Raw genomic sequence first — 11282 nt, forward strand, 5'->3', positions numbered from 1 at the left:
ATTTAAACAAACTGAACATGCATAAGTCCATGGGAACTGATGGGGTGCCCCCACAAGTGTTGAGGGAGTTGACTGTCACTGCAAGGTGACTCTTGATTATCGTCTTTGGAGGGAGGTCATGGTGACTGGAGGAGGTTCTGGAGGATTGGAAGACAGCAAATGTCACCACTCTCTTCAAGAAGGGCAAAAAGTATGATCTGAGGAACTGCAGGTTAAGTAACCTCACCTTGATCTTGAGAAGATTGTGGAGAAAAAGATCCTTGAAAGTATTTTCGAACATTTGGTGGACCAGAAGGTGATTGGGAATAGTCATCATGGAGTTAGAGAGGGGAAATCATGCCCAAATATGATCAGCTAAGTAACACTTCAATATATGAACAGCAAATGGGACATATAAACAAATATTTACTAATGTCTTATCACAAAAATATGGATTCAACCTTTTCACACTTCACTGCTGCAGAACTTCCAAATCAACAGCTTAAAATGGCATGCCTTTTGTATTTCATTTTTGTTACAAAAATTAGTAAGGCAGTGAGTGGTGTGTGCAGTTTGGTAATATATGTCTAGTGTCACTGAATAGTACTGAGCAACCTGCCATGTATCTCTAGTGCTGTACTTGCTGCTTCTCAGTTGTTTCTGCCTTGTAAGACCGGAGAGATTCTCTAACATGACACTCCAACAACAGACTGCTTAAGGAGTTCCTTCCCAGCTACTTGTCCTGCTGCTCTTCCCTTAATTATCAAAATCAGTTGTTTCCGTTCCAAATAAAAATTTTGAACCAGTATGTTTGGAGAAGGCTCTCTCCTTCTCTTCCTTTCACTCTGTATAAAATGAGTAGTATCAGAGATTTGGCTCAGAGCATGGTAATAGAACTGAGTGTATTGACACAAATGAGGGAGCAGTAACTTCTTGACAAGTGGGTATGGAGTGGGGATGAATGGGTAAGATGTGGGAGGAAGGAAAAGAAAAAAAACTGAAGTCTCTGAAATCATATTTCTGCAAACTGAGCTAAAATTGAAACTCTACAGACTTGATACGCTGGCACTACCGGGACAATCATGCAATCTTGCTGTTGTTTAGGTTCTTGGTCTTCTCTTTCAGTGACTAGCTGGAGCCTTTACTGTAACAAGCTGCTTTTGTAGGGTCTGTATAAGTACCATAATTGCTCTGTTCCAAAACCTATCTGTAACTTTTATTACTCTGCTTAAAAAAACTCCTGTCAATTCACTTACAAATCTGTCTGCATTTTCCAGAAAATATTTTAAGTTTTGTGCTTTTAAAATAAGATTCATTCCTAGAGTACCCCTGTAAGTGTTAAATCCTCTAAATTGAGGAAACGCTTGTTCAATATATTGGACTTTGTCTACCCAAGAAAATTAATCCAGAGCAAAACGAGGTGTGAATTTTGAAGTGAATGAAGAAATCCTGATTTAGCTCAGTATGTGCAGGCTTTGTTCCAAGTTAGTGTAACCCACTTTAAGGTTTGAAATAGCTGCATGCTTTGAACCGAGAACATTGGTGAGAGGAGTTAATAAGGAGCAAGTCTTCGTGTCAGTGAATTTGTGTTGTGTTTTCTTATGATGCCGTGAAAAGGGATTGATTTCAGGCAGCTAATCATTTAGGCAGCTCTCAGATCTAATCCCTCTGCTGAACTGTGGCAACAGTATCCAGGAGGAGGAAGAACTAAAGTGAATGGACTTGGGGAGAGCTGACAGCTTCTTCAACTCAGCAGAGAGGACAATTTGGTAGCCCATCTGTGTATGTGTGGGTGCTAATTAGAGCTCTTACGGCATTTTTTCTAAACAAAATTTATCTGAGTTTGAAGCATAGGGAAGAGAAGCTTGTCTTGCAAATGCTGATATTTGTTATACTTCCTTGTTCTTATTAATTAAACCCACATGATGGGAAACAGTTCTTAGTTACAATTTTAACTGTTTTATGTAAATAAAACTTCCTTGCCTGAAAATATTTGGCCTAGGATCAGAGTGAAGTCCCTCATAACCTGCATCCCTGTGGGCTGGTGCTTTCTTTTCAATGATGAAAAATATATTACACTCTCCTAAAGTCAGAGTACACCAATGCCATTTCCTTTGTAGTCTTTGCTGGTCACATGGCCCTTTTTGTTTTAAATTAATAAAATCCTAAATCTGCATTCAAGAATAACAGTTAACATAGTCTTTCAACAGAAATTCAGCTTTAAATTGCTTCCATATGGGATCTTTACTTAAAACTCTGGCAGACTGTGCCCACACTTTTGTTTTGTTTTGTTTTTACCGAGGTCCAACTTCTGGGTTTGTCGTTCCCCCAGATTTTAGAGTGGAGAGGTTTTTGCTGCCAGATATAACAAGCATGAAGGATCATTGTTTAAAGAAACAAAAACTTGAACTATCCTCCAAAAAGGAAAAAGCATGTAGGGATATTAACCCCTGTCTGCCAACTGTCCTCAAGCGACAAGCATTTGACCCAGAACATGTTGAAACTGGAGCAATAATGTTGAATTAGTGACATTCTGAAGGAATGCTGGGTGTACCTATCTTAATAAATTTACAATTCAAGGGAGTGAAGGATGCCAGCCTTTGAATTCAAAAATCACATTGGGCTTGAAAGCAGTTCTTCTGATCTCATTTCTTTGTCACTTGCCTATGTAAAATAATTAGCATGACAGACTTGCAGATTTGTCTGCAGCAACTTGTTTATTTTGTACCTTGCTCCAGGAGTGTGGTGTAGAGAAATGAAGTTTAGGGTTTGGCGTTTAACAGACCCTATTGTGAACCAGCATCTTATCAAAGAGATTGCAACATAATGGAAGCGTGATTAGCTGAGCTGGGACTTTACTCATTTCTGACGCTGGCAGATGTTTGATCTCTGGTAAACCTCATAACATTTGAATTCAGGTCAAAACGGCAAAAGGTTGTGCTAATTCACTAACAGTGTTCTGGGCCATCAGTAGCCTGAGTGTGGCCTTTGTGGCAACCTCTGTCAGTGAGACTTGCATTCTAGGGAGAAAATGCTTGGGGTCCTACCCAGAATAACTGTGTTTTTTTCATTCCTGGGATTGTCTGGCCAAATCTCCCATGCCACGTTGTTTATGGTACAGAACTGGAATCACTAGTTGTATAGGGACAAGGCAAATTAACCAAATGTAAATTTAACAAATGCATCTATAGAACTTGTTAGCTTGCTATTGCAGTTTGCCTTTTGCTTATCTTGCAATTTAAAAATACAGTAGATCAGAGGGGGTATGCTAACACGTATGTTGTTTTCATACTGAATGATGAATGAGTCAAACCTCCATCTACATTTTTTTCTGCTTCAGCTTCATTACCTCCAGGAAGGGAGGAATATTATTCTTTTTTTTGCTGTTTATGAATAGTAATGGGGTTTGCTGGATGTTATGATCCTTTTTTGGAAGGGGAGTAGTCAGGTGGGTGCATAGGCACTCTCAGTTAAGTGACCAGTGCTGTTGACTTTGTCTCAAAACTTCTGAATGCTAAAATCAAAAAGAAATCTTATGCACTTCTGAGGGTACTGGCTTCTAGCACAGTAAAATCTGAAGTGAAATGGCTGTCAGAGTAGTCTGCAGACATGCAAACAGGAGGATGTGTCGATGACTTACTTGTATCTGTCTCCTCTGCTGATCTACTGTGGTCTCTTTGTCAGGCTTTAAAAGAAATCAATGAAGTTGGGGACCTTTTGCAACTGAAATATTCCCGTCGCCGTTTGGTACCTCTCTTGGACCGGCCGTTTGACGAGACAACGTATGAAGAAACAGAAGACTGAAGTCCCTCCATGTGCCTCGGTGGGAGGGACACAGCCCATGGGACACTCCGTGGCACACAGGCCACAGCATCCGTGAACAACACACTTCTGACCGCTTAGCATAAAAGACATTTCCTCACAATACTGAAGTGGCCACATCAGCTCTAAATGGCATTTTGTAAATAGGGAGAGGATTTAAAAAAAAAAGCTTTGATTCCTGTGTCTTCAGGGTCTGGCCCTAGAGGTGCTTGGCTTTATTTTTTCTTGTTGCTTTTTTTTATTTATTTGTCTCAGTGAATTCACAGCGACTCAAGTTGGCTGTGGCTGATCAGTTCAGACTTTGTATGCACCATTAGCCTCCCAAATGCTGGCTGAGATGTTGTAAGCATGTGTGATGCTGGCATGGCAGCATTTCCAGTGTCACTGCTAGGTGTCTGATCTTCCCAGGAAGGAATGAGCTGACCTGTCTGTTCTTGGAGACTTCCTAGAGAAACTGTTGATTGCTAACTTGGACATATTTAACAAGACGAATAATCAACCAAAGTTGGTTTTTTTTTTCATTTGCAGTTACTTCTGTTTAAAACTTGAATTTAGCCTTTTTAAAATAAATGTGTTGTTGACATGTCACTGACAGGACCATTGTTCCCAAACATTATTTAGTTTTGTAAGCCACAGGCAGAAGGACTTCTGGAACTCTAGGCTCTTTTTCTTCCCAGTATGGATACCAGATTGCCTCCTGGTTTTGACACTAATTGTCCCCTTGATATGGGGTAAGTGATGGAGAGGGGTTTTGTTTGGGTTGTTTTGGGTTTTTTTAATAGGTTGTGTTTTGTCTTCTGACATACTTCTGTTTAAAAAAAGGAAAAATGTGGATTTAGTGTGTGTTGCTTTCTCATCTTCAGGTTAATTTCTCTTGCTTTATAATTATTTTAAAATCGTGAACAAGTCACTGCTAAATTCTAGAAGGGTGCTCTGGGTTTAGGTACACCAGAGCAATCCTCAGGCTTCTTCTTAAGACTAAAACTCGTCAATAAGCAGGTCTATACAATGAGTGACTATCAGGAGAACCACTTATTTCATGCAGATCTGTGAAACTGTGATCTGTTTCTTGTTGTATATGAGGTGTTCTTCACTGGCCTTGTTGCTCATATGGACAGCTTGGATCTTGTTATTACACTTCAGCCAGCCAGCCAGCAAAGTCTCTGCTGGCAGCTGCATGTCTGTGTAGGCCTTCCCTGAAGAGAGAATGTCCTTGTAATTGCATTTAGTTGGATATCTTTATTCTTTTGTGTTTCTGTTATTGATCAACATTGATTAAGTCAGTGTTCACTGAGCCAGTTGCTGTTTGGAATTTTTATTTGCACGTTTCATACTGTCCCTATGTTTAAAATAGACACCTTTGCTCTAACACACCTTAGAGGAGGTCTGCTGCTTAGTTTTTGCATCTTGAATTCTTTCAGTGAACAGAATGGATCAACAAAGAGGTACCAAAAATTTTAAACAGGAGTCAGTTGCAGTATAGCTTGTTTCTGTATTTTATACACAGACATGTAGGATTCCTGCAAAGATAGTAAAACATTAACGTTGTGTCAGTTGGATTGGGCCAGCTCTTCAGTCTGGGTGAGCAAAATGATTTTTGCAGGTGACCAGGGTTTTCTGAAACAGATTCTTCATCGTAAAGCTCTTTGCATAGTGCTGCAAAAAAAAAAAAAAAAATTTAGTTTTTTTAAAGTTCTTTTATGTTCCCTCTGCAACTAACAGGAAAGGAGTGCTTTGACCACAAGAACCAAGCAGTTCTGCAAATACATCTCGTGATTTAAAGAAGAATTGGCTTCTATTTATAGAATATCTATCTTCATGGATCTATAGATCCTGTTCCATTTTAATGTAGTGGAACTTCAAAACACTGATTCATTTTTTTACCATTGAATTTCAGAAATTTAATTATATGAGAAGAACTGAAATTGACAGTTTGAAAATAGGTCCAGATAACTATTTCTGCCTTCGTCCATTAATGTTGATTTGCTCTTCTTCTGGAGCCAAGTGTGTGCACAGTCTGAGAAGTCTGTATGTGCAACTTTGGTAACTATGAAGTAGCCTCATTTGTTCAGCCACAGAGTGAATAAACTGCAGTTAGCTGAGCTTACTTTCTCACCTGCGCTCTGCCCAGGACTAGCGCTAACATTCCAGCAGATCACCTGCTTTCTGACTTCAAGAAGCTTTACCTCAAAGAATTATTGCCTTTTTTTTTTTTTTCTCTTTTGGACTGTAGTAGGGAACAAGGAGGTTAGCACGGGAAGCCCTGACTTCAGCCCTGATCCTATTAACTGGATCATGGAATGGTTTAAGAGCAGACAAAACTGACCACCTTGAAGCTTGGGTCAATAGGTAGCTGTTTTGAGCATTCACAAATGTACAGTGTGTTTGCTGTGTAGTCAAGTCAATTTGAAAACTGTGATATATCAAGTTAGAAGTGGGTTATCATAGATTCTACAAGTCTTGAGTTCTAATCTTGTCTCTGGGATTCAGTTTTAGAACAGCTTGTCTTTAGAAGGGAGAAAAGCATCTGGACAAATCTTATTAATGTAGACCACTGTGTAATACTTCTGAAACTGCCAGTGTTTAAAAATTACTGGTGTCCATTTGGATTCCAGTTGTACTTTTTGAGGACATTGTGTTCAAGCTTCTGCCTTTTAGTATCTTTCTCCTGTGTCATGCTGTCTGCATATGATTTTGAATTTTGCGTTGCAGAGACATTTCAGAAATCATTCAGGCAGTTAGCATTTGCAAACTGCTTGGTTACATTTCATCCTTGCTGTGTCCTTTTTGGGAAGCAACTCCTCCCTGGAGGCCTTTTATTCAAGGGAACCTGTTTTGCCAAAAGTTGGTACCTATTGAAACTGCCTCTGAAAAAGTAAGAAATTACAAGTCCAAGATTTTGCACATTTAAGTCAGTAATTCACTGAGCATGAAAGCCAGGAAAATCTTTCTGCATCTACTAAACAAACTCCTCTCCCACAATGGAAGAAGCAGACCAGTACTGGTTTGTGCTAGGCAAACCTACAGCATGTATGCTGTCACTGTATGTATAAGATGGATTGCTGCTTTGATACTTGTACTGTACTGACCAGAAATCTGTCTCCTTTTTCTCCTGGCAGTAGAAGTGAATGAAAGAACCAATCTTGAGGGATCACAAAGGATGAAAAGCTGCTTAAGAAATAAGACTTCAGTCCCTGCCAACTTTTCAGAGACATTCTAATTGAAAATGACTCCGGGTATTTCTTAAGAGATGCAAAATTCAAAAGAAAATGAAGGCTGCTTTTGAACAAAGAATTTTGCCCTGTACCGTATATTGGCTAAACTTACTGATAAATATACAATAGTTACCTTCCCAGTACCTCTCTGAAGAACTTAGCAAGCAAGTTTTTGCCTCTGGTGAACCATAACTGTTTTCAAGGCTAATGGCCATATTTTTTCACTCCTGAGAAAATTGAGAAGCTCCTATTACTGTGCATCAGCAAAGAGTGAGAGATGTGCTTCTTGTTAGAAACTGGCCTTCCCAAGTAGACCTTTGTCTTAAGGAACCTGATTCATAGTTTTTCTTTAGTTGTTCGGCAAAGAAGAAACGCAAGTTTTTTGTGTCAAAATAATCAGGGCTTTCTTTTTTGTTTTTTACATGACACAAACTTTTGTATAATGTATGTATGTATGTGGTATATTTAACTCTTTAGTTTCTATATGTTTTCCCTTCTAAGGAGCATCCTTAGTGAGCTGTTCTGGTTCTTGAGTTACTGGTGTGGCATGCTTATGCTTTAGGCAGACTCAGGAGTGAGTTGACCAAACATCTTCCTGTGTTGAAGTCATTCAGCGAAGGGATTGCATCCCCCATCCTACTCTTGCTGTTTCCCCCAAGAGTGCAGAAGTGGTACCCACTGTCAGAGCTGCACATGTACACAGAGCAGGCAAGGGAAGTGTGCCCATAAAATCAGTGACTGTCTGCTGTGTGGATGAAGGACCAATATGGCAGAGGTGGAAAAAAGGGGTAGTCAGTCATCACTTACTCTCAGCTATACATGGATCTTTCAGGTGTACTTGAACAAGTATGCCTAAAACAGGAATGCAGCTTTCAGTGCCTAAAGGGACACTCCTCTAAAATTTCTCCACACCAAGTAAATCCTTCCTCTCCTTCTGTACAAATTTTAATTTCTTTACATCTGAAAAGCATTTGGCTTACAGCTGTTAGCTTGTTCAGAAGCCGTGTTATCCGTTCAGGGTGGTCATAGGAGAGGCTGGAGGAAAGCATGAGCATGACTTCCTCTAAGAGAACACTTTGCAGCATTGGATCTGGAGCACAATGCTTGAGTCCCCTTGCTGCATTACAGAGAAGGAAACTTGTGGAGATGTATCCCAATATACAGTGCTCAGTCAGAATTTATACAGTTTATATATATTATTTTTACAGTTTATATGCAGCCTTTGAAAGTGTCAGGCATGGTCTGTGTGGGTGTCACCTTCTGCATGGGGATCTGAGGTACCTGCAGTCTGTTCTGTTTTAGCACTAGTGAAATACTGAGCTGTTTGGGAATGCTCAGTGATCTCTCAGCGGGCGCATAGCTGGCTTTGGTGCTGAATCTGGCACCCAAGTGGCATTGGACCACTGTTTGGGAAAAGCACCAGTCATTTGACCCATGTAACTTGAACATGGTTTTAAAAGAAACAAAAAGAAAAAAACCAACTCATATGCCATTGTGATGGCTTTGTATTCCTGTAAACATCCCCAGCCTTGCAGTTGTCCACCTGTTCAAGGATTTGGACTTGAAGCTAGAGCACAAACATGAAGTGTTTGTGGGAAGTATTCTGCTTTATATTTCACTAAAAAGAGATGCATTTGGTGCAGACATTGGAGCTGTTGTGTTTATATCCCCAAAAGGGGCCGGGTGAAGGAGATGTCAACTGTGGTGTGTGTTGAAGGCCTTAAGCTGTGACTCTTGGTATGAAGAACTGAAATTAAAACTGACCTTGAAGAATGCAGTAAATTTTAACCCATGGAAGAATACTCTGTGCTCTTAGTTAAAGCAGTATGTACTGCTGTTTTCTTGGGAGGGAGAGGTTCAGAACTCAGTTTGTTGTGTGACCCTGGCTAGAAGCTGTTTAAGGAGATGTCTGTATGTGGGAGCCAAAAGTAGTGCAGTTCTCTGCACCAGTGTTCCTATGTAGCTTATATAGTTCCTGCGTAGTTCCATTGGTAACTTGTTCCTGGGCTGCTGAAAGCGGGAGACTTACTGAGAGGGTCAGGGACTTCAGAAGCAGTGGCAGCTAGCAAATTAATTTCCTCAACAGAAGGTAAACAGGTCTCACATGAATATGCCAAGGGTTGGTGCTGTTCCAAAAATACCCATGGCGAGGTGAAACATGCACCAAAGCATCTGACCTCTGGAAAGCATTTCATTTTTTTTGCCAAAACTCATCCTGTTCAGACAGTATTTCTGATACCCCTTAATGGTATATTAAGCCTAATACATCTCCAGCCTCTCAATATTGTTAATTTCAGATCCATTTGAGAGAGGACAGAGGAATGCTGGAGCCTGAGGCTTTAGGTTAGCAGCCCTAAAGCCAATGGTGGCCCACATTTCCACAAGCCCTGGGCAGAATTACCAAGTCACAGCACTTCGTCTTAAATTGCACTGTATTCTTATGCCTCTGTGTTGCTATAATGTACATATATATTGGATTTTTTTGTAGATAAGACATTTTAGATAAAATTTTTAAATGGGCTCCCCCCCAGATATTTTATGCCAGATGTCTAATTTTTTTTACACTTGTGATTAACATGAATTTGGATGCTCTGTGGGCAGAGAAAAAGATAAATGGATGGTGCATTGGCTTTAGAAAGGTAACAATGCATGTTTAAAAAAAACACTGGAGAAAAAACTGCTTGGGAAAAAAATTCATTCAAATATATTCTATGTTCTGCATAATAAAGACTTTAAAAAAATGCTATACTGTGGGTTTTGCCTTTTTTTCTTAATGCTAATGAGGCTTTTTCCCTATTAGGGAGACCAAACCCTTTTCCTCTTCCTTTTCCAATCCCTCTCCCACCCACCCCCAAAAAAACCTCAAAAAAACCTAACACACAAGTTTCATACTGTAATGACTGTGTAAAACCATAGCCTGTTTGTTTGCTCAGATTAGTGTTCCCCTCTAGCCGTGTACTCCAGAGCTAGGAAACCTTGCATGCGAGATGGATACTTAGCTGTTTTCTGGCAGTCTCGGGTCCCTTGTACAGCAGTAGCCTTGATGTGCAATCTAGAAAAGCTGCTTCTGTTGCAGAGAGACGTCTGCAGTGGCAGCTGCTGTTCCTGACGCGCAGCACTCCCGCGAGTGAGCGCCCGCCAGAGCTCACTGCTTGCCACCGAAAGCTGGTTGCCAGGCTGCTACCCTTGGGTGCTGTTACAGTGTCAGGCTGCTCTCAGCTGTCATGCTGCTAATGAGATGTTTGAAAGGGCTTCTTGATCCATCTCGCATGGGATTCTTGACCTCACATCTGTCTTGCAATCTGTGTCTTGTTTTAAACATTTCCTTCCATTCGTCTCGGCCCTAAGTCTGCATAAACCAGATGTCGGTATTTGAAAAGGAGGTGCAGGTCCTGATTTTAACTGTGGCTACACAAATGGGCCCAGGTGATTTGCAACTTTGTGCTAAGGCTGCTGTAGAAATGTCTTTTCTGTTCGAGGTGTCCCTTTCTGGGACACTGCCAGCACTAGCACTTTTCCTCAGCAGGCTGCAAAACCTCCTTTCAGCGTCTTTCTCTACTAAGTTTTTCCTAATCCTTTCCCTAGTAATTTCCTTCACAGGCTCATGAACGCCTGTGGAGATCCTGGAATAGATACTCTAGACCCAAAGTAAACAGCCACTCCATGTTTCCAACAGGTTTTGAGCGTTAGATAAGATGCTGCCAGCGTAGAAGAGAGCAGATCAAGGAATAAAAACTTATTTTGAATGGTGGAAACTTCATCCCGCAGCTCGGGAACAGCCGGAGCTTTCACTGGGGAGCACAGAGCGCCGTTTCTGCCGGTCGCGGGCCGGGCCAGGAGCCGGGGGGGGCTCGTCCCCGCTCTCCCGCGGAGCGGCCCCGGCGCTCGGAGAAGAGGAGGCGGCGGCCTTTGCAAGCTCTTCTCCGCGGGGGCGCGGCGGGAGGCTCCGAGCCCCTGATGCGCTGAGCCCCCCGCCCGGCCGCGGCCCCGCTCCTGCCCCTCCGTGCCGGGCGCCTCCATCCTCCCGCCTGGCGCGGCCGGGCCGGAGCCGGCGGGCCCCGCGGCCGCCCAGCCCCGCCCCGCCGGGAGAGCGCTGCGGCGGGGCTGCCCCGGCGGGAAGCGCCCGGTGGTGCCGCGGGGCTTGAGCGAGGCCGGCGCCGCCGAGGCGCGGAACAAAGAGCCCCGGGCCGGGCCGGCCCCGCCGCAGGGGCAGCGCCCCGCGGGCACCGCCGGGCGGAGGGGGCGGCGGCCGCCCGGGCCATGCAG

At 42.4% G+C, this 11282-nt stretch overlaps 1 protein-coding gene across 3 annotated transcripts in view; it reads left to right on the forward strand.

Moving 5' to 3' along the window:
* Positions 1 to 9762, forward strand: part of SPTLC2 (serine palmitoyltransferase long chain base subunit 2) — a 74472-nt gene extending 64710 nt beyond the window's left edge. The window contains exons 12-13 of one of the 3 annotated variants that reach the window (XR_007631546.1): positions 3664 to 4532; positions 6921 to 9762. Coding sequence is in view for 1 of the 3 variants with exons in the window: in XM_050336535.1 (XP_050192492.1) it covers positions 3664 to 3783 (120 nt within the window). In the remaining 2 variants the exon portion in view is untranslated. Of the gene's footprint in view, positions 1 to 3663 lie in introns of all 3 variants that reach the window. The other 2 variants (XR_007631547.1, XM_050336535.1) reach the window with 2 other exon arrangements.
* Positions 9763 to 11282: the final 1520 nt, after the last annotated feature.

This window comes from Myiozetetes cayanensis, unplaced genomic scaffold (assembly GCF_022539395.1).
Source record: "Myiozetetes cayanensis isolate MyiCay16 unplaced genomic scaffold, myiCay2020 scf6-25, whole genome shotgun sequence".
In the NCBI taxonomy this organism is placed as follows: domain Eukaryota; kingdom Metazoa; phylum Chordata; class Aves; order Passeriformes; family Tyrannidae; genus Myiozetetes; species Myiozetetes cayanensis.